At 46.6% G+C, this 24,913-nt stretch overlaps 1 protein-coding gene across 1 annotated transcript in view; it reads right to left on the reverse strand.

Annotated features, from left to right (window-relative positions):
* LOC147666168 (prostaglandin reductase 1-like) overlaps window positions 1-24,913 on the reverse strand; it is a 391,471-nt gene that overhangs the window by 14,773 nt on the left and 351,785 nt on the right. The window contains exon 10 of the mRNA XM_086949249.1: window positions 4,892-4,999. Coding sequence (XP_086805375.1) covers window positions 4,892-4,999 — 108 coding nt within the window. The remainder of the gene's footprint in view (window positions 1-4,891; window positions 5,000-24,913) is intronic.

Consider the following 24,913-nt stretch of genomic DNA (forward strand, 5'->3'; position numbering starts at 1 on the left):
ATAAACTTTTGTGTCCCTGAGTTTGTAACAGAAGGCCAGCTCTTCACAGGACCTTGGAGAAATTTGGACACAGCACACAGCAAAGTGCCTTGGGAGGGAGGAAAAAGGGGCAAGCAGCACGACAACCATTTGTGTGGGTAAACGGCTGCTTTATTGAAACAGGTGCACATTATACTTTAATAAAAACTGGCACTTTGGCTTATAAAACTAAAACCTCTCTAAACATCGAATTACCTGACCCCTTGATATTTCCTCCCCCACCCATACAATCCCCACATGATAAAAAAAAAACACCCTGCAACATGGAATACATAACTTCCAATACAATAAATAATACACAATCTTATCACATAACATTATAACTCCTACCTTCCCAAGACCTGCAATCCTATCTGCCTTTCTCCAACTGTAACTAACAACCCTCTAATGTAAACTTCCAAACTGCTTAACCTTTCCCCGCTTCTGTTCACCAACTCCCCAAACTTAATGGTAAACTACCAAACTCCAGCCAAACTTGGCCAACTTCAAAAACAACTCCGCCACCCAGGAAAAGGCAGAAGAGTAGGTGATAACACCGCCTCCACTTTTTCCTGCCCCCCACGCCCCCATTACCAGTCGCCCTGATGCCTCTCACCTTCGGGTCCTCACTCCCGATGCACACCCAACAACCTGGACAAAACCTCCTGTACCTCTTATAAGATACAGGTCCATGCCCACGCGGGAAAGGTGAACCCGTCACCCCGAAACAACTCCGGTGCATCGTACCTAATGTCCCGATGCCAAACTCGTGAAAACCCAAAGTGCCTACAAAAACGAACCATCTCCACATTGATCTTCCTCCTGGCCTTATCCACGGCCTGAGGCTTCACTGCCTCTCTCCAGACCCTCCGCGGAACAAACTCAGTCCATACCACCGTACACCCAGGCCACCACCTCTTAATTTCCTCCAAGTCCTTTTTCTTGGCCCTCATCAATACCAACCCCGTCTCCTGAACCATATCATTTTCACCCAAATGGAGAAGCAACACATCAGGCCATCTACCAGCTATCAACAAACCATTAAGCGTGCCCACCAACTCTTTCCAACGCATACCCCCTCTCTCAAACCAACAAACCTTAAAAACAGTAGGATTAAACCCCAAATTTTCCCCAAAATAACTGTCCCGGGCTTGCACCTGGCCACGCTTAACAAATGAGTGGCCCACTATCCACACTGCCATATCACGGGCGAGGGGACCAACCACAGAACCTGAAATGAGAAACAAGAGTAAATACACAGGCCACAAAAACAACCGCGCTATCATCGATCAGCCTCGCTGCGCACATATCGCCTGTAACAATCGGACAACTCCCTCCCCAAGCGCATGATGTCCCCTCGCCCCCACCACGCCTGTGTGCCTCTGACGCTGCGCCAATGCGAAACGAGTGCATGCCGTAACTCCTCCCATCCACCCCCAGCAAAGCCAACGTTTTCCGCAACACCACCAACAGCTGCGATCCTGTCACCCCCGCCCATCCGCCTGTCGAAAAACAAACCCCTCCGCCGGTTCCCTCGCCCGCCATTTTAACCCCCACCGCACCGGGCACATCTCCCCCAATGCCACCTTCCCCAACGATACCCACCTACCAACACTTCTCGGGTCTGTCTTAGACTTCTGCAACCAAATGCACACCTTCTCTTCCCCAAAAGCCACTTCTGCCCACTTTATCCCAGCACCCTTTCTCGACCCCAGCAACTCAGACACCCTAAAGGCCCCTGCAAGCATCCACGCCATTAAGGTAGTGAACAAGCAAGCCTCCCCCACTTCTCTGCACACCAAAGGCAAGGCTCCCACCACCCTCCCCAACAAAGCCCACGAAAAGGGTAGCCGAACCTGACTCAATCTCCCACACTCTTGAGCCCAACCTTCCAGCATCCGCGACCTGAGCTCGCCCGCAGACGGTGCATAGCCCCACAAAAGTTTACCCATGAAGGCAATACCCGCAGCTTGTCCGCTATCGTGATCTGCGTGATGCCTTTGCCGATGAGCGACAGGATAAACTGTAAAATATCATCAGGTCTCTCCTGCCCTGGAGCCCACCATCTATCCCCGGATGCCGCAAACTCCCCCCATTCAGACACATACGTTGTCTTCGTTGACTCCACCAAGGACCCTAGAACCAGCTGCAACATCCTGTGTTGCCGACGTACCACAGCTGCGGAGGCATGCATGTCGGGTCTTGATCCACGTCCTTGGCTAACCCACGGAATCTCCCCCACTGCGAACGAGACAAAGCATCCGCTATGTCATTATTGACCTCAGGGACATGCACTGCGCGAAAAGCAATTTCATGGCACAGGCAACCCAGCACAAACACCAGCAGCAGTTTCAGCACCTGTTCATCTCTGGCGGACTGGCGATTCACCACCTGCACCACCGCCATGTTATCCACATGAAAGGTCACACACCTGTGGGTCAGCATCTCCCCCCACAGCGAGACCGCCACCACCAGAGGGAAGAGCTCCAAGAATGCGATGCTCCTCCATCCCCCAGCCCACTCAGGGGGCCACTTCACCTCACACCACCGCCCCTGCCAGTAGAGCCTAAAACCATTTCTCCCTGCTGTATCCGAAAAAATCTGGACATCCCAGAACAGGTCATCCCCCCTCTGCATGGGGACCCCGTTAAAATTCCGCAGAAAAAACTGCCACATCTGCAGGTCTTCGCAAATGCCCGCAGACAGCCTCATGTGGTGATGCGGAGGCCTACGCCCCGCCAAGGCTCAGCCCAACCTCCTGCAAAACGTCCGACCCACTCGCACCACTCTGCAAGCAAAATTGAGGTGCCCCAACATACCTGTATCTCCAAAACCATAACTTTGTGCCTTGCCTACATGACCTCAGCATCCCCAACATCTGCTGCTTCTTTTTCTCTGGTAAATGGGCCTCCATGGTCCCCGAATCCAGCTCTATGCCTAAGAATGACAGCGCCGTGCCCGGCCCCACTGTCTTCTCCGGTGCCAATGGCATGCCCAAGCACTCTATGAACTCCTGAAACCTGTCCAGCGCAATCTGGCAGTCTTTGGAGTCTGGGGCCCCAACCAAGAACAAGTCATCCAGGTAGTGAGTTACTCCTCGGTGACCCGTCCGTTCCGTGAAAAACCATTGCAGGAACGTACTGAAACACTCAAACAATGCGCAAGACATCGAGCAGCCCATCGGCAATGCCTTATCAACGTACCAGCAGCCGTTAAACTGGATCCTTAGTAGGCCCCAATCGTCTGGGTGTACCGGAAGCACTCGGAAAGCTGACTTGATGCCGCACTTTGCCATTTTCGCCGTTCCGTCCGCTGCCACCACCAAGGCCATTTTGCAAAAACAACAGGTGATGGACCGAATGTGGATCAATGTCACACACTCAACCCAGTCCAAAGATCTGGGCCCAAATCCACCAAGGCCATGGCAGCGTTAACCGACAAGTAAGACACCAAGGTCTCCCGCTCATCAATGTAATCATTTACTGAGCCACCTTCAGGCCACGACAAATGTTGAATGAGGCAAAACTGCCCGCCTCCTTTTTGGGCACCACCTCAATAGGGGACACAATCAAATCCTCCAACGGCCAGGCCTCAAAGGGCCCGCCATGTGGCCTCACTGACTTCTTTATCCAGTTAGCCCTGCACCACCTCCGGGTGCTCCTTGGCAGACCTCAAATTGTCGGCCCATCTCTGAAGCCATGGCGCCTCATAGCCCAAACGAAAACCTTCCAAAAATCCGGTCCATAACCAATCCGTGGACCCTTTGTCCGGGTAACCCTGCAGGGCCGCTACCAAGCGATCCACCTTAACTGGAGTACAAGCCCTTTGGCCCAGACCCCTTACCCCCTCTTCCACCTCCAGATTGCTGAGTGTTCCCTGTCCGAACTCCCCCAGCCTGCCCTTGTTGACCCCCTTGATGCTGCCCAGAGGCCCCCAACATCTACCAAGGGTTGGGCGTACTTACCGCAACCTGAACATTCATGCCGAAACCGGCAGTGTTCCCTTGCGTACGCCCCTTTATTGTAGTCCCAGCAGGACCCCACGGACCCTGACTGAGTTTTGGCCCCTGCCCCCACCCTTCCGCAGGTGGGGCGGCCCTGAAAGGGCTTCTAAATAATGGGCAACCCACTCGCTGTAAAGATGGTCTTACCTGACCCAGCCAACCCCATAGTGTGCTGCCATAAATCGGAATCGAGCTCACCCCACTTCGTCTTGGGGTCCCACGCCATCCGAGCCCTGAACTCCTCGTCATACTGGGCCCACGCATACCCACCCCGTGATCTGAGCCTTCCTAATGACATCGTGGTACTTAATCATGGACACCGACTGCTCTGGGAATTTTTCGCAATAAACGCTGGCGAAAATTAAAAAGGCCGCCGTCTAATTTTCGATCGTGAGAGGCACCTTCGGCCTCTTCTGGAGTTCATACGTCTCCTTCTTTGACCCCCTCCTTTGCCCTCACCTCCTGGTGTAACAGCTTCAGCAATTCTACATACTCCCCTTTCCAAATGCGTTCCTTAGTAGACATCATCTAATGCGCACCTAATGGCTTCGTAACCCCCATGCATTGCAGCCGCTTAATCTTTAGTTTCTTACTCTCTGGCTTTGCTGCACCTTCTCCAGCCACCCCTGCACCTGCCGTGCCAGTCCCGCTCACAGCCCCGCCTGCACCACCATCGCCAGCGCCTTCATGCCCCGACCCCGAGGGCCCCGCACCTTCCTTCTTGCTTTCGTCCTCCAACACCTTCTCACCAGGCCCCATCCCCCCATCATCCAGGCCCACACCTTTATCCACCACATACTTCCCCTTCCTCAGACAATCCCCTCATCCAGCACCTCCCCTCCCACCCCACCATGCGCACCGCTCGATTACCTGATGCCAAGGATGCCACACGCCGCTCCTCAACCCTCTGATCCAGGGATGCCGTCCTCGCCTCCCAGTGAGATGCCTGGGCCGTCCTTTCCCGTGCGCCCGTGACACCTGCAACACAATACCAACACTGTTAGAGGACAACCCACCACTCTCACCATCCCTCAATTCTCCTTCCTCCAAGCTATCCTCATCCTCAATTAACTGCACCCCGCCGTGCGCATAACTCCGCCCGGCCAGCGGCGCCGACTGCCCCCTGCACGAAACAGCAAACACATCCTGCACCCCTCCTAAACCCGTAAAAACATCTGATGCGGGGATCCTCTTCTGGCGGTGCCCCCTAACCGTAGTGGCCCTGTGGGTGATGGGGTCGGCGAGCCCGCCATGGGCCTACTTCTGCCGGCCATGACGGGATACCCCGCCGGTGCGGGGCACGCCGCGGGAGGTTCAGCCCTCCCTTCACCTTGGCGCCGAGGGGCCATCCCTAGCCCTGCCAAGTCTGGAGTCCCGCGACGTACGTCCTCCTGAAAAAGAAATGGTAGGTTTGGTGTGCTGGGTCCCTCACACTGAACCTACCCACCACCTCCGCAATGCCCCCCCACCAACCGCCCGCCAACCGCCCATGCTCCCCTGACCTCCACCTGACCCCCCGCCTCACCCCGCCCTCCTCCTTGTCGCTCCAAACCAGCCTCCCAACACCTGCCCCACCCTCATCTAAAGACACTCCCCCAACCCCAAATCTCGCCCTCCCGGAACGCCTCCCACCGCTTCTCCCCGAACCCCGGAATGCCCTTCTCACCATGATGGGCCTGCCACCTCACTGTCATGCTGCACCTTGCACCCAACCGATCCCTGTGCCTCACGTACCCCCTCGTCCCAGGCGTCGTAAATATCCAATCCCTCCCACTCTCTCTCACTGTCCTCTGACTCTAGAAGCAAAGGGGACATCCCTCCAACCTCCGCACGCTCACCTCCCCTTCCCCCAGACACCCCTCTGAAGACCTCCCCCGCCCGTCCTGCAACCCACCCCGGTCTCTCGCATCAACCTCTTCCCCCCCTTCATCTTTGTTCAACTGAGGCCACACCTTGCACTCCCCCACTCTTCCCTCCCCGGGCCCCCTGCCTCCCTCTCTCCCTGTCGTGGGTTAAGTTGCTCGGGGGGGATGGGCTCCCCTTCCTCCCAGCATGCCCCTTAGGCCCTTCGCCCCCTGTCCCAACTGGCCCCTTCCCCCCCCTCCCCCCGGGAGTCCTCCACTCACTGTCCCCTCCTGCCGGGACCCGCCCGCTCCCTCGCGGCTGCCCCTTATCACAGCCAGAAACCACAGACACCTTCCGTGGCGAGGCTCCCTTCCCCCTCCCCCGCTGCGCACCTCGCGGCCTTGCTGGAGCCCCAGGTCTCTCTCTCTGAGGCCTGCGCAGTCCTCCGCACCGCCCCGCGCCCCGCACCCACATTCCGAATGCCCCAAAAGGACCGGGCAGTCCCCTTCCATTTGGATCCGCTGTGAGGAGCCGATGAAGGCGCCCCCCTCCCGCGGCCTCTCCCGCCTGCTACCCGGCCTCCTTCCCGCCGTACCTCCTCTGCCCGCCGCGGCAGCAGGGAGCCACCGACAACGCTCCTCGGCCACGTCTTCTTCCCGCCCACTACCCGGCCCCCGTCTGCAGTCAGATCCATAACCAGGGCCGCGCCCCCGGCATCCACGCGGCCCTGGTCCCTCACCTGTACACGCACCGTCTTGCGTGGCAGCGAACAGGCCAAAACGGCCGCCGCCACGCCTGCGGACGCTTGCCTCACCGGGCGCACCAGGCCCTAAGGGCCCACCAGCAAGTCCATCTGCCCTGCTTCACTGAGCAGGCGGATGGCTTCAAGCACTCTCACTTCATCGCAGAACATTATGAAAATACTTGCCAACACTGAACCAAGAAACAAGCCACCAAACGCCACAGCTGCGCCAGAAAAAACCTGACTACAGCGCTCCCAGCCACCAGGTCGCCAGAACCTAAAATGGTGGCTGGGACAGCGCTGAACCTCTAGAAATAGCCTTGGGCAACATTTTCGAATTGGGCTGCCTTTGGGCTACTCCCAAGGCTTCCCAAAGCAGCAAAATGGCTGCTCCCTGCTCGCACCCTCCGCCTCCCAAATCTGCCCGGGGGGCAGACCTCGCGCTGCTCGGCTGCCCCCCAAACCCCCCTTCTTCAAGAAGGTGGGGAGGAACCCGGCAGACAGCAAAGTCCCCCTTGTCCTCTTCCTCAGTGAAAACAGCAAACTGCAGGTCAGCCCCATAACACACAGCAAGGGCAGTCTCTTCAGCTGATTATCTTCGGCAGAGATTCCTCTTGATTGTAGAAGTAGTGTAAATACAGATTGAATCTATGTATTGAGCAAAGTGCTTGCCAAATATATTGGATGTACATAAGTATTGGGCAAGCTTTATGTCTTACAACCTTTCTGTCTGTTATAATTATGCAGGTCATAATTAATATGTGTTAGAAAGTACTTTTTATGGGATTATTATGTTGCTTTTATTTAGATCGTTTATATTAATTGAATTGTGCATAATTTCATGTGAATGTGTGTTTTTATGATATGTATTGCAATATTATTTTTCCTAATAAAGTGTCATTTTAAATAGCAATACAGTTGTGTAGGAACTAGTATCTAGTCAATCACTATACATTTATATGATTTTTGGGTCAAGGGGATCATATTCTTGTTTGGAAGTAGTCTAAATTACAGGGGTTTCAGGTCTTACTTTTATACCCAAAAGTCTTTGTTCTCCATGTGTGTGGGGTGCAGGATCCAGTCCCAACCAGTTCTGGGTGCCCTCTGCCAGGGCATGTCTTCTTCCTTTGTGAGGAGAGGCCAAGGCCATCAGACACACCGCAGGAGGTGGTGCCAGCATTGTGGAAGGCAGGCACAGTCCTATTCAGGCCGGGAAACAGCCATCACAACGCGGGCACAACAACGCACTACCATTACAACAAAACTTTTACAACGCAAGATCCATTACAACGCATGCTATTACAACGCATGCCATTACAATGCAGATGCTATTACAACGCATGCCATTACAACGTAATGGCATGCATTGTAATAGCATCTGCGTTGTAATGGCATGCGTTGTAATAGCATGCGTTGTAATAGATATTGCATTGTAAAAGTTTTGTTGTAATGGTATACATTGTGAATGTATGCGTTGTAACGTCATACATCCATTCAGGCCCAGGTGTAACTCCTCCCACCACTCTAAGTGTAGATAGGTCTATTCAGCCTAGTGCAGCCACCCCCAGCTTCTGTCACTCACAAACCAGACAGTCAATACACAAACAGACAGAGACAGACAGAAAGGCTGAACAGGAAAATAGCCACTTTCTAAAAAGTGATACTTTTAAACACAGAATTTAAAAACCATCTTTCCTAAAAGATGCATTATCAAATTCTGAGTTCAGGGATCGCAGATTTCAGTTTCCCATCTTGCTCCTATGGGGAGAGATGCAGGTACACATGGGACACAGCATTCCCCATTCTATCCTAAGGCAAGATGGCTGTTCAATAGTGAAAAACGAAATTGAAAGTATTTCACTATCAGGACATGTTACCCACCCTAGAACATGTCCTTCTTTTCATATACACTGCACCCTGCCCGGGGGGGGGGGGTGTTACTTGGGCCTACCATAGGGGTGTCCAATGTGTAAGAAAAGGGAAGGGTCAGGCCTGGCAAGTGTGTACACTGGCCAGGACAACATGGCAGTTCACAGACTGCGCACAAGCACAGCGGTGGCAGGCCTGAAACACCATTTTAGGGCTACTCATGTGGGAGGCACAATCAGTGCTGCACGCCCACTAGTAGCATTTGAATTACCAGCCCTGGCACACTCAGTGCACTTTACTAGGGACCTACTGGTAAAACAAATATGCCAATCATGGATAACTAATCACAATAACAATTGACAGGGAGAGCATATGCACTTTAGCACTGCTCAGCAGTGGTAATGTGCTCAGAGTCCTATTGCCAACATCCACAGGTCAGGAAAAACAAAGGAGGAAGAAGCAAAATGTTTGGGGATAACCCTTCAAAAAGGATCATTTCCAACGGGAAACGGCTTTTACAACGAAGCCGTTTCCACGAAATCTTTAACCACGCATGCAGTACAACGCATGCGTGGTTACAACTAATGCCTTTACCACGCATGCCTTTACTACGATGTTTGTAGTAAAGGCATATGTGGTAAAAGTAAAAAAAAAAAAGAGGGGGTTTTTTTAACGACGTATGACGTCACCACGCAAATAGTCGGTGAAAGGTTTATGCGTGCTAAACGAATTCCGTTGTAACGCATGCGTGGTAAAGGCATGCGTTGCAACGGAATTCGTTGTATCATCATATATTCATTTCCAACAACCCAGGACACCAATCTCACCATCAAGGAACACATTGCCAAAAAAAACAAAGACGGCCTGGTACCATCTCTCTTTCCTAAAGAAAGTCAAACCCTTTCTTACAGAAATCAACTTAAGAACTGCTGTTCAAGCCTCCAAATACTATCATCTGGGTGGTAGTAATGTCTACTCCATATCCTCTACGTTTTCATGCTAGCACCCTTTAGGGCAATATGTCTCATTCAGGGCCTGAAGAAATATAATCATATCACTGTCATCCTAATAAAACTCCATTGGCTCCCTGTGCTGGCCTACACCATCATCAAAACCTGAAAAGCTGCATCATTCATAGCTATCACAACCACAACCCCACTTATATTTCAGGCGAGCACACCTTCTCTGGTGGTTCCCAGCACACCCACAGCCAGGACAGCTTTAAACTGCTCATTAAGGAGTAGTATGAAATGGAAAAAAACAGCTTGACTTTTCTATCTATGCACACAGAATCTAGAACAGCATCCTTTCATATATCAGGACTGCCCCAAAGCTGCTCCAGTTTTAGAAACAGTTGAAGATCACTGTGTAACAATGCATTGATCTTTCACAACTCGGCTACTTCTATTAATTTTGACTTTGACCATGCACAGTGCTCTGTTGTATTTTAGCTAGGTCAGCCCTATAATAAATACCATACAGACACATACATGCATGCAGATGCAAACACAAAATATTTGTTCACGTTCCATTAAACTGCCTGGAAGGTAGAACTAGTCAGCTAGCCTTAATCCTTTGCCTGAATGGCTCAAATCTGCGGTTAAGTATTTGGTTTGTAAAATTCATAAAATAAGCAGACTAGAAACTGCAAACAAGGGATTGACTCTAATGCACATTATTGAAGGGTTTTATTAAGTTAACAACAAAATAGGATTACTTGTGCAAGACACATGTCAAGGTGTGTCATTGTGCCTCTAAACTTTTGCATAGCTAGTGCAGTTTGAAGGCACTTTATTTAGTTAATAAAAAACGAATTTTTACATACTGTTGGAAACTATTTTGCAGATTGGAAGCTAGCTTCTTTTTCTTTGACTAAGCAGTGCCTGAAGATTGATTTTTGCGTTTTGGAATTTGTTATTTTTAAGCTGTATTGATTGATTGTCGTGCTCAATTGCCCTTTATGAGCATCTTAATACAGTGCTAATTCTACCTACAATGAAGATTTTTAAAATGTAAAGGTGTTTGTTAACCATGCAATAAACAATTTGATTTGAGCTAAAGCTATCTCTAGGCCAGACGGAAAAATACAATTTACAGTGTTACAAAGCACACTGAAAGAGATACACAACAGTGGTAGTGAAAGAAAAGCTAGCGAAACCTGGGGCATATCATTGAGGAAGAGCGGTAAACATCGCTAAGGGCACTTAGCGTGATTCGGTTTGTCGCTGTCTAACGCTGAATTACATTGCCTAGTTAGCAGCATATTATCAACGCTTTGCGAACTGGCGATGTAATTCCAGCGATAGACTGCGAGAAACAGAAACATCGCCTGAAATCCAGAGAGAATAATGGAGATGCTTGCTGATAGGGGAGTGTGGTCGTAACATGGCGATCCACCTCCCATTATCAGCATAGCTAAGTAGGAGAAAAAGCAGATGTAAAATTAATGCGATAACCGCAGATAGTGCGGTTTTTTACATCGCTGGGGTCGCATTGCTAATAGTGTGAAGGTCTGTCTCCCACCTAAATCAGTGGTTCCCAAACTTTTCACTTCTGAGGACCCCCATTGAGTCACTATTGGAAGCCGGGGACTTCCATGATTTAAATATCAAACATTAAAACTGTATTTAAAAAAAAGAAAAACACTTGTGTGCACATCAAATAAAAACTAGATTTGAATGACTAAAGATTTTAGTATTTTTATTTATAAAATATTTTCAAAAATTGAAAAATCCTAATGATAAGGTTGGTGCTGCATCTCACGACTAACTTTTCATTGTTTAGTTTTATTTCGCTGCCCGAGGCGCCTCCTCCTGCCAAGGATGGACTGGAAACCTAAAGCTGCTCTGGCAAATGTTGTCAGACCAGTCCCTGTACAGTGCACACCAAGTGCAGCGAGTGAGCCTGACCACTTCAAAGGGGGCTTTGGGGACTCTCCCCCAAGAAAATTGGGGGATAATGGTGCATTTTACAACACATTTGACATTATATATTAAATTGTATTAGCTTTTAAAGCATAGTAAATAATGACCTTACTATGCACCAGGATACAACACTCTTTTGACAATCTTCAATGATTTCCTCACTACTACCCTCCAACAGTGCCTCTCATCTCTCCATAGCCCCATTGTCACATGTATTTAATTTATTTTATAGCGGCCCTCATACCACTGTAGGGTGTCAGAGTACTTTACATCACACACACACAGAGACAATGATTCATTCATATGTAGATCAGTGAATAGAAAATGTTACGTAAGGCAAAGGGGACTACAAGGTGTAGGATTCACATGTCAACCTTACTAGTAGGCATTTTTTAAGAGTGTTTGGTCTGGAGAAGCACAAACTCAGGATTCAGAACATAACACAGGGATTAGCATTGGCTTTAATAATGAGAATGTATTTCTTCCCAAACAAACCTTTTTAGCAGCATCAGGATAATGAAAGACTGGGAAAAAGCATAACTTACTAACTTGTACCATGCAGTTTGCATGCAGCTCTTTGATGATAGTTTATAGCTCACTGTGCTAGATTACGATTGGAACTTGTGAACTGCACAATAACAAAATAATGTCTGTGGCAAAAGCAGTAATCCACTGAGCTATGCACGAAACCAAATACAGATTTTTTTTAAGGCATGGTTGACATTCTTTACGGCAGGCATATTAACCATCTGCCCTTCCTTTGATGAGTCAAAGCTGCCACTGGACAAAACCCCAATCTCTCTCCAGCATGTATCATTAATCACCGGAGTTATCCTGACACTTTTATTGCAGCCCAAAAACTGCTGATTATACAAGGAACTTTGCAGTGCTTTTAAAACTGCTGCCTGCGGACCCCCTGGGAATGTGTCACATACCCCTGTGAGTCAGTGGACCCCAGTTTGGGAATCACTGACCTAAATCACGCAGACATTGTGAGGAATGCCCATTTTGCCTGTCATTAGCGATAATTATCACTGACATGCAAAATGGAGAGAAAACGGCTAACGCATCAAGGAAGCACGCGTTAGCCGGTCCTTGAAAATAGAGTGATGTTTATTTCACCGCTTTTCGGCCGAAATCGGCCGCTAACGCGGCGAAAATAGGCTTGTAAATATGTCCCCCTGTTCCTTGGACTCGCAAGATAAGAGTCTATTTTTGAGGAATGTCTGTTTTTCTATATCACAAATAACTCAGTAAACGAACAACAATATTTCTATAAGGTACTTTACACATTCCAACCGTTAAATGTAAACATCTTTTTTATATCCTAAACAATACATAGAGGCAGCAAATCAGATTTCTGACAAAGAATTATTCTTCATCTTTACCCCAAAGCAAGATTTCGACAATTGAAAATGTCATGTTCAAAATGTTCCTAAATGTGGAACCAGAAGAAGTGTGAAGTCAATCTCCCTGTTTCCGGTTTTACGAATATGTATAATATGCAGGATGGTTGAGTTAAACATTTGCAGTCATACACCTGTGCAACACAATTGGTACATACTGAAAAAGTGCAAGCAACATAGATCAGCACCTCGCAAAATCTATAAATATCGTACCAAGGTGATTCCAGAAGATTCAAATCAATGTCCATCTCCAACTTTTATGCTGATACAAAAAAAAACACCAAGCAAGCACACCACCACCCTGATTGCGCTATGTCATGCAAGGGAGAAAATCTTGACTACCAAATATTCTTTATGCTGTGAACTACACGACTGAAAGTTTGAAAGCTGAAAACACAGAATCTCTCTGTTCAAATGAATAGTGCAGTATTGGTTTATCTGCCCCTGGATCAGAAAATAATTGATTAACGGATGTTACAGCACTTAGTAACTGATTAAGTACCCAAAAACGAAAAAGGGTAGGTGTATTACAGCTGAGTAACCTTATCAGGTAAGGGCCGGGGAGAGGGAAGGCGGGGGAGGGGGAGGTAATGATTTACTCAGGCTCGTAAGTGTCTTCTACTGTTTTTGGAGCCATTTATTACAAGGAGATACAAGAAGGGATCTGAAATGTCAGAAGTTGACAGCATGCACAACTGAACCCAATAATAAAATGCTGTGAGGTCTCGTATTGAATGAATCTCAATAGAATTACAGAAGCAAATCTCGCCAAGCCACCTAAGAAGTGAGCAACTAGATGTGCCAACTGCCATGACCATATGCCCAAACACAGCCTATGATCAAATTGTTCCATTTCTGGAAAGAAAACTCTGTAAATGAACAAGGAATGCTTATAAACATGCCTAAAAGCATAGGTAAGACAGATATTTTAAACAGGGCCACCTAAATCAATAAGGAGTGTAAGGGTTCATAATACAATTCTTGCACTATGAGAGATTTTCAGAAACTAAGAACCCCCAATTACCACTTTGAGGTTGAATCACGTCCAGCTTTAAGGAGCTCTTGCAAGTTGTAGGTTGCCTAATTCAGTAACAAAACCTCAATTTTTTAAAGTTTTATCTTGTATCTTCCAGGATTAGAGGGAACTTGTGAGCAATCCAGAGTCTACTGAAAGCTCAATTTATCTGCCTGCAATAAAATATGAGTGCCACATGATAGGCATCTCAGAAACGTGGTCAGCGGCACTCTTCCGATCTGCTAAAAAATAGTACGAAGAATGCTCGCAACAGAGGGAACCTTTACCTTATACCCGTTGTTATCAACGCATAACCAGCATCATCATTATTTAAAATGACTCATATTCAAATCTCTTATATAGTGGGGGCATTCATCCAGGTGAGCTAAGAAGGATAATTCAAACATCATTACACTTCCCACAAAAAGTCCCAGCTCCCTAAGTCAAAAGCTGTTTCCCCATCCAACAGTATCACAGCCTTGTGGATCCCTTTGATAAAAAAACTTTTACAACTCAATCAATAATGAGTATTTGATAAGAGCTTCCAACTGGGGATGAACAAACTCTGATCTGGGTGAATCAAAGAACTGGTCCGGGATATTATGTAATTTACCACAATACTAGCAATGATACAATAATAAGTGTTTAGTAAAGTCATTGGCCCAAATAAGTTAGGTTCCCTGGCCAGCTTACAGGTTGTAAGAAAAATGTCTAAAAAATCCTAGAAAAAGGATGAGTGTACTCTGCTTTTGGTTAATAAAAATCTAAACTTTTTGTCAAGTTGTGGAAGTTCAAGGTTGAAAATGATTTTTAGAATTTTACTGGGAATCCATCTTCCTTGGCCACTTTTCAGTTCAGGGACTGGCTAATCCACTCTGTCAGTCTGTAACTTCAGACAGAAAGGCTTCTTGACTAACTGCAGACGTAAACCACACTAGGGACTTACAGACAGATTTAGAGCAGTCATGCATCTCAGTAGCTTTTGATGAAATGCAGGATAAATGCCATAATTTGCCCAATTTGGGTGACTTTAACTGTGGTTTCGCTATATAGCTTCAACATCAGTTGAGCCATCATTCTTGACAAGAAACTGTGAAATAAATTTCAAAGTATTTATTAATCTGTAGCGACTCTATATTGCCCAAGGTTAGGGGCACTGTCTTCCCATCCCATGGCTTGACCAAGGGTAGAGGGTATTCCACCAGCAAAATGAAACAGTATTGTAGCAGCTGTCATCTATTTTAGTCCTCCCTTGTCGACAAATGTTGCTTGCCCTGGTGAATCATTGGGCTGATGGTTATCATAGTCAATCTTCATCCTCAATTTTTTGAGTTATGAAGAAGGCTCATAACAGATCATGCTGTTCCAGTACTTAGTTATTCTGAACGAGGCATCACTCCTCCCTAGACAACACTATTTAATGGGCCATGGAAAGCCTCTACACCTGACCACATTCCAAGTGCTGTGTTTTACTTTGGCTAACAGCTGCCCCAAGGCCTGAACAGTTGACCGTTTTTCGAGGCTTACTTGAAAATCAGTTAACGTGATGTTAAACGTACAACAATGCAAGGTGTCAAGTAAAAGAAATACTAACATGTTACAGTGTCTGGCAGACCAGGTCGACATCTCCCACAACCAGGCATTTCCATACCAGAACCATACTGACATTTTAGGAATATATATAATTATTATATATATTACCTACTGGCGGTCGCCAGTAGGTATATATAGTTATGATTTTTTTCCTGTATGATTTTTGAAAATTCTATGTCGAATAACTTTGGCGTTTGTGGACGGAATTGGCTGAAATTTTCAGGAAAATGGCACATTTTGTTACTGAGCAGCCCCTGAAAATTTGGGGGGGTTCCGTCAAGGGGGGGCTGAGAAAAAAGGGGGGTCCCAAAACGCGGTTTTAACATTGAGTTTTCCATAGGGCGGTTGGACTCACTTTTAGCTCGAACGGCTGAATGGATTTGCACAAAACTTGGCAAAATTGTAGATATGGTTTGCCCGACGTGCCTTTGCTATGTCTCAATATATGTGCTCCAGTGGATTTTGAGAAATTAACGTTTTAAAAAACAGATATATCCGTGACAGCGCTTCGGTTAGCACTCCGGTTCGCGTACCTGACGCGTAACGGAACTTCGCGAAACGAAGCTGATTGGCTCTTGGGTGTCTGTAAACATTCTAAACAGTCCGGAGCGGCCGCCATCTTGTGTCTCGGTAGGATCGAGACACAAGAGGTGGCCAAAACAAAGTGGGAAATGAGCATAAGGGGGCAGAGTACACCCTCCCTGACTCCCTAGGTTTGATGAGGGGGCTTTAAAAGGGCCTCGCGGGGTTAAAAAAAAAATAATTTTTATATCGTTTTTTTTACGGGGGGAGCGCTCGGTACGCGCACTGGGAGGCGGTCCGGGAAGCGTAATATTGGGAAAATAGGATGAAAGAATGTTCAAATATTGTATGTTTATTGATTGTTATTTTTTTTTTTATTTATTTTATTTAAGTACCAACATGTAGGTACCAATGCAGAGTCTAAAAATAAAAATACATTGTTTCCTTTGTAGATATCTTGCAGGTTGTTTCAGAAGTTATTGAGGTATATGGAATTCATAGCGTAGTCTGTCAGGAAAGCAGAAACACCATGGAGGCAGGAGATGATAAAGAGATGTTAAATACACATTGGAGATGATATAGTGGAAGAAAGGAAGTAACTATGAGCAAACTTAAAGTTGCACAGTATATTTAAAGTCTGATTTTACATTAAAATCAATTTGCTACTAGTTTAAAAATACATCTAAAAATGAATAATGTCTCAAACAATTTTTGAATTATTATATATAAATTTATTATTCTGATTTATTTTCAAAATTAAAAAGAACTTCTAATAATTCTTGGTCAGATTTTGACTCATTTTCAATTAACAAATCCATAGCTTCAACACATTGCAGAAGTTCTATGTCCATTGATTGATCAAAGAATTCTGAATCATTTTCTTTGTCTTGGTTGTATTCTGCAATTTCCACATTATTTATCTGCTTTCCTTCCATTTCTATGCTGTAAAATGAATTTTAAAAAAATATATCAGTACAGATAGGGCACTGTTGGGTTTAAGTACAGACAGGTAGTTTGGTTTTTTAAACAGTGATTTTTACGTTGGGCAGTGTATGGTATCAAACTGGAAGTACAAATATGAAAAAATGTATGAAATAAACTCTAAGTCAATTCTTAATTATACAAGACAAGTCTAACTCCATCCATAACTAAAACAGAGAAGTCTATTTTATTCTATAAGTATTACAGAGGGATAGTATTTAACTATCAGAATTTTTTTTCCTAATTAGCTTACAGTACAGAACATACAACAGTTTTTAAAATAACATCTTACCTTTCAAATAGAACTTCAAGTTATCAGTTGAAATGTACTTGATATGTACTTCATGAAGTAGTAGTCAAAATGGCTGTGTTTCTCTCTCTTTCTTTATATATATATTCAGGTACATAACCAATTCTAACACTTCATAAGTGTTTTGGTTAGGTAATTTACCTCAGGATATTTAATCAGGCTTACAGCATAATTTTCACAATGAAATTCCATCAAATTTGGGGAAATGGTAGGGACTGCTATGTAGTAGGGGCTATTCTATATTTGATGAAAGTGTCTGTAGTGGTTTTTCTGTAAATTACTTTCCCACCTTTTTTTATCGAGCGCTTACCGGTGCGCTCCCCGGTACGCGAACCGGCAGCGTTACGGGAGTCCTCCATTTTGTGTATTGGTAGAATTAAGACATAAGATGGAGGACAAACAATGTACGGAATGGGTAGAAGGGGGCACGGTAGACACTTTGTGACCCTCTAGGTTTTCGGAGGGAGGATTAGGATGCTGATGAATGATGTAATATGTGACATCATCAGCAGTGGATTGCGGGTGCGCGATATATAGTTAGTGCAACTAACTATATATGCGAATTTCAATGGTTTTGTGCGAGTAAAATAAGGTTTTGTAAATGCTAATCCCTAACTATATATGGTCTATAACCTATGGTTTTTTCAGTGAATTTTCAAGGTTTTGTAAATGCTAATTCCTAACTATATATGGTCTATAACCTATGGTTTTTTCAGTGAATATATATATCTCACTATATTTAAGTAAGGTCTAGACCAAAGGACTCTATGGTCCAGTTGAAGGCAGGAGCCGAAACGCGTAGACGGTCCAGTTGATGCACTTTCTTTTTGCACATGGTGTGTAAATAAAAAATGTGAAGAAACCATCTGCTGCTGTGCCGTGTCTTTGTCTATGAACCCGTAGAAAAGAAGAAGCTTTGGTGACATATATATATATATATATATATATATATATATATATATATATATATATATATATATATATATATATATATATATATATATATATATATATATATTCAATCATTTAAAGCTAAATATTAAATATAATTTGGCTATTAGTTGTATTAGTCATTCTACACTCCTCATTACATCTGGGTCAAGAATGTCCCATCAGTATTTCATGGCCTCCAGGTTTGCTGATAGGCTGGGATGCTCATACATGGAGGTATTTCAAGAGTGACACTGACACTGAACATCCTCATTGCGGAGCCATACTGACATTTTAGCATACTCACAGTAAAGGAGAATTACATAAGGAATCAGTGTTAACTCACCCAATTCCTGAAGCAATTATTTGGCAGAAAATGTCAGCAGCTTCCAGGTGGTGTATCGCTGAGAGTACAGTAATCATGCTTCTCTAGTTCCTGATTTGGCCAGTAACTCCTGTTACCATCCAAATCAGGAATGACCATACATTTGGACTGAGGGCTTAAGTATTCAGCTTCCTCGTCATTCTTTTTCATGCTCAAGAAACAAGATGAGCTTCAGATCTTTATAGACCTTTATTTTGTGACTCGTTCATGTTATACAAGATAACTTTGGTCCTTGCCCTCTTCTGTAGAATCAAGACACCAACTTTTACGCCAGGGGCCCCTATTAGCTGCCATAACATTTTGTTCACAATTGCAAGCTGGGTGATGGAGCAGCAGTCAGCTGAGCACGTCCTCAGAGGCCCAAACGCCAAGGTGGACTATGGTACATAGCATCCTCTCTGGCTTTGGGCAGGGGACAGAGTTAGGAAGCATAAACCGTACCTTTCCTTTCCTTTAAAAAAAAAAAAAAATTATTGAAAGTTTTTGGGTGTTACAGCACAGCAATAATCAGACTTCCATCGATTACCCTATATTCCTATCATAATACTAGCATGTACAGACAGCATACATTAATCGTAATTAAGAAAACACAATAATTATCTACTGGAGAGAAAGAAAGATATGGAGCAGAGAAGAAAAAGAAAAGGAAAGAGTGGGGAGCGAGTCAAAAACAAACATTTACAAACCTTCATGACTAACACCCTATCAGGAATTTTTTACATATTCTTTCCATTTATGAATAGGCTCCCATATTCGTCTCCCTAATAATCTCCCCCTTGTGCCTTTTTTTGCATATATTCCCTTTTCTCAATTAAACGTAGCAAGTAAGCAAGCCAACCAATGATGTAGAGTTGGTGGAGCTCTATCCAACCAGGCCCTCGCTATACACATCTGTAAGATAGCCATAGCCATAAATAGAAAATAAGCGTTGGGCACCTGCTCAGACTCTCCACTGACCTCCAGAATAATCCAAGCCGGTGTGAGTGTGATCTTGATTCCCAGGGACCTAAGTAGGAAAGTTTCCATGTCACTGTGAAATGTGTAAAACTGGGGACAAGCCTGCGAATAAATGTACTACGTCTGCTTCAAAGGAGTCGCAGCGCTGGCAGGTAATCCCTGCGGTTCCTCCCCACTGCTCTATCCTTGCTGGTGTGTGATATAAAGGATAAATTGTCTTATAGTGGGGAGCCTGCTGCCCAGCTGAACACAGTATGGTCTGTCCTAAATCAAGTGACGCCTGAAAACATTCCTGCTCTATCCCCAGCTTGTTCGCCCACTTAATGCTATATTTTTCCAGATCGTCCAACTTTGCAACCGAGAGCTCAGAGTAGAATCCACTTATGGAGCAGTCCGCCCCACTCTCTATAGCCTCAAGGATGTTATTCTTGGAAAACCCTGCCGAGCCTCCCTGCTTTTTCCAGGTATTTAAAAAAGGTCCTTCTATCAATCCCATAGGTCTCCTGTAGCTCAGTAAATTGGAGGATCCCGTCAGTCCCCATAATGTCACCCAACTTCAAAATGCCCTTCCTTCCCCAATCGGCCATTACTGTGGCAGCAAATATTTCTCCTGGGAGGGACACATTTCTAAACATACATGTATAATAAGTAAACCTGACACCAACAAGAATTAGCAGTGAGTCAAACGGCTAATACAATCATGTATTCAATAAAAATAATAGGAGGGAGAAGCTATCAGTGTAAGCGAGTTCCCATCAGTCCACCATCGAGACCGCCCTTCATCATCTGGGATCTCTTGTTCCTTTCAAGAAATGGTAAGCCACACAGGACCGGCAGATTGGTATTAAATAACCAGGTCGAGGGGGTACCAAGCACACTGACTCAGATGTAACCAGGGTGTGCCTAAATGTGGAACTGAATAGCAGTGCTTAGAAGTGAGAGTGTGAAGTGATAAAAGAAAAGAGAAAAATGCTCTGAAATTAGGTAGTGATAGGGGAAACAACTTTAATATGCACCCTTTCACTCCCAACTCAATAAAAACAGTGCAAGGTGTAGTATAACAAATAACTACTACCAGAGTGGTAGGTCGACATGCTTCTGCAGTCGATGAGCCTGTTGGTCTCCTGCTGCTTCCTCAGGACCATTGGATGCTACTGCTATATATTAACAAGCATTTGCAATGCAATAGGTCTCGCATCAGGAAAGTCTAAGCTATTGGTATTGTAAATGACATTTTTTACTTATGTGTTGGTTTTGAACATAGCGAAATTAATAGCTTTGTCATTTACAATGCCAATAGTTTTAACTTTCGCAAATGTGACTCCTATAGCATTTGTACTGCAATATGTGTTGTATTTACTTGACTTCGATGTATTGATATTACAAATAACAATGGCTTTTAATTTTTTTAATAATTAATACTTAAATAAAAGGTATTGTCATTTATAATGGCAATAGCTTAATAGCTTAAACTTTTGTAAATAACTTTTGTGAAGATTATGTTCAGTGTATTTTATTGTGACAAAATCCAAGAACAGAAGTGAAAGATCAACATCTTTTTGTGACATTTGTAATAAAGCTTGAAACATTGAGAGAACATATTTGAATCAGTTGTTTTTGAATGGTTGCACAGATTGATAATGTGGTGGCTCTGAATGATGTTGTGGCGGCGACGAGTGATGCTGTGGCGTTCAGTGATCCTGTGATAGCGCATAGTGATGTTGTGGTACCCCTGAGTGATGATGTGGTGGTGCCGAGTGATGCTGTGGTGATGCAATAGATAGTGAGGGCGATAGATAGATAGAGGGAGGGCGAAAGATAGATAGAGGGAGGGCGAAAGATAGATAGAGGGAGGGCGAAAGATAGAGGTAGGGCGAGACATAGATAGAGAGGGAGAGAGAGATAGAGGGAGGGCGAGGGATAGAGGGAGGGCGAGGGATAGAGGGAGGGCGAGGGATAGAGGGAGGGCGAGGGATGGAGTGTGGGGCGGGGGAGGGATGGAGTGTGGGGCGGGGGAGGGATGGAGTGTGGGGCAGGGGAGGAATGGAGTGTTGGGCGGGGGAGGGATGGAGTGTGGGGCGGGGGAGGGATGGAGTGTGGGGCGGGGGAGGGATGGAGTGTGGGGCGTGGGAGGGATGGAGTGTGGGGCGGGGAGGGATGGAGTGTGGGGTGTGGGAGGGATGTAGTGTGGGGCAGGGCGGGGGAGGGATGGAGTGTGGGGCGGGGGAGGGATGGAGTGTGGGGCGGAGGAGGGATGGAGTGTGGGGCAGGGGAGGGATGGAGTGTGGGGCGGGGGAGGGATGGATGGATGGAGTCAGGGGAATGGATGGATGGATGGATGGATGGAGTTGGGGGATGGATGGATGGCGTGGGGGGATGGATGGATGAGTGGGGGGATGGATGGATGGATTGAGTGGGGGATGGATGGATGGATGAGTGGGGGAATGATGGATGGAGTGGGGGAATGATGAATGGAGTGGGGGGATGGATGGAAGGAGTGGGGGATGGATGGATGGAAGGAGTGGGGGATGGATGGAGTGGGGGGCTGGATGGATGTATTGGGGGATGGATGGATGGAGTGGGGGGATGGATGGATGGAGTGGTAGCTGGATGGAGTGGTAGCTGGATGGAGTGGGATGGATGGAGTGGGGGGCATAAATGGATGGATGGAGTGGGGGGGTGGATGAAGTGGGATGGATGGAGTGGGGGGATGGAGTGTGGGAATGGAGTGGGGGGAATGGAGTGGGGGGAATGGATGGATGAGTGGGGGGATGGATGGAGTGGGGGGTGGTAAGATGGAGTGGGGGGATGGTTGGATGGAGTGGGGGGATGGTTGGATGGAGTGGGGGGATGGATGGAGTGGGGGGAATGGATGGATGGATGGATGGATGGATGGAGTGGGATGGATGGAGTGGGGGGATGGATGGATGGATGGATGGAGTGGGGGGGTGGAGTGGGGGGGATGGATGGCTGGATGGAGTGGATGTACTGCATGTACCCTTGAAGGCGTTTATTGTTCACAGATAGTGTTGGGTGCCGTGCAGGGGTGTAACGCAAAACCCTGCAGCCCCTACGTCGCAGGAGAGACCCCAAGCTTTCAGGGGGGCCCAACCGTCAGAGGGGCCCTATTCACCCCGAGGCCAATGAACATCTGCCTGTGAGATGCAGTAGACTAGGGGGTTTCCCCTCACCTTCTGCACGGGCTCACGCGTGCGTCACGCCGCTGCTTGGTGTTTGCATCTTAACTAGTGCTACTATATCGACCGTTTACAGGTGTGTAACCTAATATAAATATAATTGCATCCACTGAGATACCCCAAATATACCTGCGAATAGTATGTGGTGAGTACCTCTACATTGCACATAATAAGAGCTGCGTGGATCATTCTAGACGGAGTAGCGTGGCTGTTCCTAGTAAAGAGTGCTCGGTGCAAGATTTAATAGCGCCATTTTTATGGAGTGATATACCTGAAGTACCACGCACAGATCAGTGTAGAGGTTATTTAAACTGCAGAGATGGTGCCGCGTGCAGTTGTCTTCCGGGGCTACCACGTACCCTGAGCTAACGGAGCTGGCACATAAAGGATATACCCACGCCACGGGTGCAAGCGGTATCCAGCTGCATGGGTGCGCAGAGACAGAGTAGGCAAGGGCAGGCACTCTGCACAGCTGGCGTCTGCCTCCCCCTCCTTGCCCACCTCCAGAGATTGTCAGCCAAGGAGCTGGCAGAGGACACACTCCCTGATTGACATCTCAGCGGTGACGCCAACGCTGACTGTGGTTGCCATGGCTTGGCAGTGAACTGTGAAAGTCTGCTCTTCCCGGTGCCCTGACGTCAATTGACGTCACCGAGGGGCGGTGCCGGGTGCAGGCCCCCCCTCCCCCCTGGCCGAGGCTGAGCTCTGCCACCGGACCGGAGTCGGAGCTGCTCGCGCCGCTTCCCCGGGCACCCGCACGCTGGTGCCGCCTCCGCTGCTCCTCGGCCCCAGCATGGTCATGGCCGAGCCCCCGGGGCACCCCCAGCACGGCCCGGTGCGGGTGGGCTTCTACGACATCGAGCGCACGCTGGGAGAAGGGCAACTTCGCCGTTGTGAAGCTAGCAAGGCACCGCATCACCAAGAGCGAGGTGAGTGCCTGTGAGGACCTAGAGAGGGATTCCTATAGATGATGCACATTCATCCGTAGACACAGATACATGCAAGCCTGGCCCCTGGATCACCGAGAGGGAGGTGAGTACACGTGGTGAGCGAAACAAACAAAAACAAGAATGGAGGTAGAGCAGAGAGAGGGAACAAAAGCGGAGACTTTGGGGGAAATTAAGAAACATGTGTGAAAGTTGCAGGAGGTGTGTGTGTGTGTGTGTGTGTGCGCGCGTGCATGTGTGTGCGTACGTGCATGTGTGCGTGTGTGCGTGTGTGCATGTGTGTGTGTCTGTGTGTCTGTGTGCATGCACGCGCGATAGGCTGACTTGCTGGGAATGTGGACAGGAGATGTGCACGGCGCCGGGCTGGACATGCGCGCCCACGAGGTGAAATCGCCGAGGGCTTGTGCGTGCACATCCCCTGTCCCACATTCCCGGCACGCCGACAACAATAGGTCTTTCGCTGGACAGCGAGACCTAAAAAGGAGGAATAGGTACAAGGAAGAAGAATGAGTATGCTTTTTTTTAAAAACCACTGGGCTGTTCGTTGCGTTTTGATTGAAACATTTCACTTAAATACAGAGATATCACCCTACAGTTTCCACAGAACAAAGGAATGTGACTTATTGGTCCAATTCACCTTCGGTTTGCTCTTAGCAGATTATGCAGCAAAAAAAACCTTAATAATGAGCCACTTTCATGTTACGATATATGGGGACCTCAAGAAAAACGAGACATGCTTTTAAATATTACATACAACATACAGTATGAAAGTTAAAAAGAATCAAGAATGTTAATCGGGAGATTAAACTGAAGAATTAATAAGACGACAGGAGATAAAGAAGTTATGAAACAAAAAAACAGGTGGTAAAGTAATTAATAAAAAAACAGGTTACAAGCATAAAACAACCACGAAATTACCAAAGTTAATCACGATCGTTGCTGGTACAGAATTAACTAATATTCTGTTTGTGGGTGGGGTGAGGAGGATGAGAGGGAAATACATAACCAACAGAACATTTCTGGTGTCCACACTGAGATAAGGCAGCCAAGGTGTAGATGGACAGGAATAACAGTATGGCACTAGGCAAATCGTGTTTACTGCATTCAGTTAATGGAGAAAATTTAATAGCTGGAATTAAAATTAAGAAAGGGAAAAAGATAGAGAAAACAGTCTACTGTGTGCAAGATTTCAAAGAAAACGGCAGCACTACAATTGCTAACAAAATGGATTAAAGGAAACCGCACTACTATATACCTTGCTCTTTCTAT

The sequence above is a fragment of the Lissotriton vulgaris genome, unplaced genomic scaffold (genome assembly GCF_964263255.1).
Source record: "Lissotriton vulgaris unplaced genomic scaffold, aLisVul1.2 SCAFFOLD_1179, whole genome shotgun sequence".
Taxonomy (NCBI): domain Eukaryota; kingdom Metazoa; phylum Chordata; class Amphibia; order Caudata; family Salamandridae; genus Lissotriton; species Lissotriton vulgaris.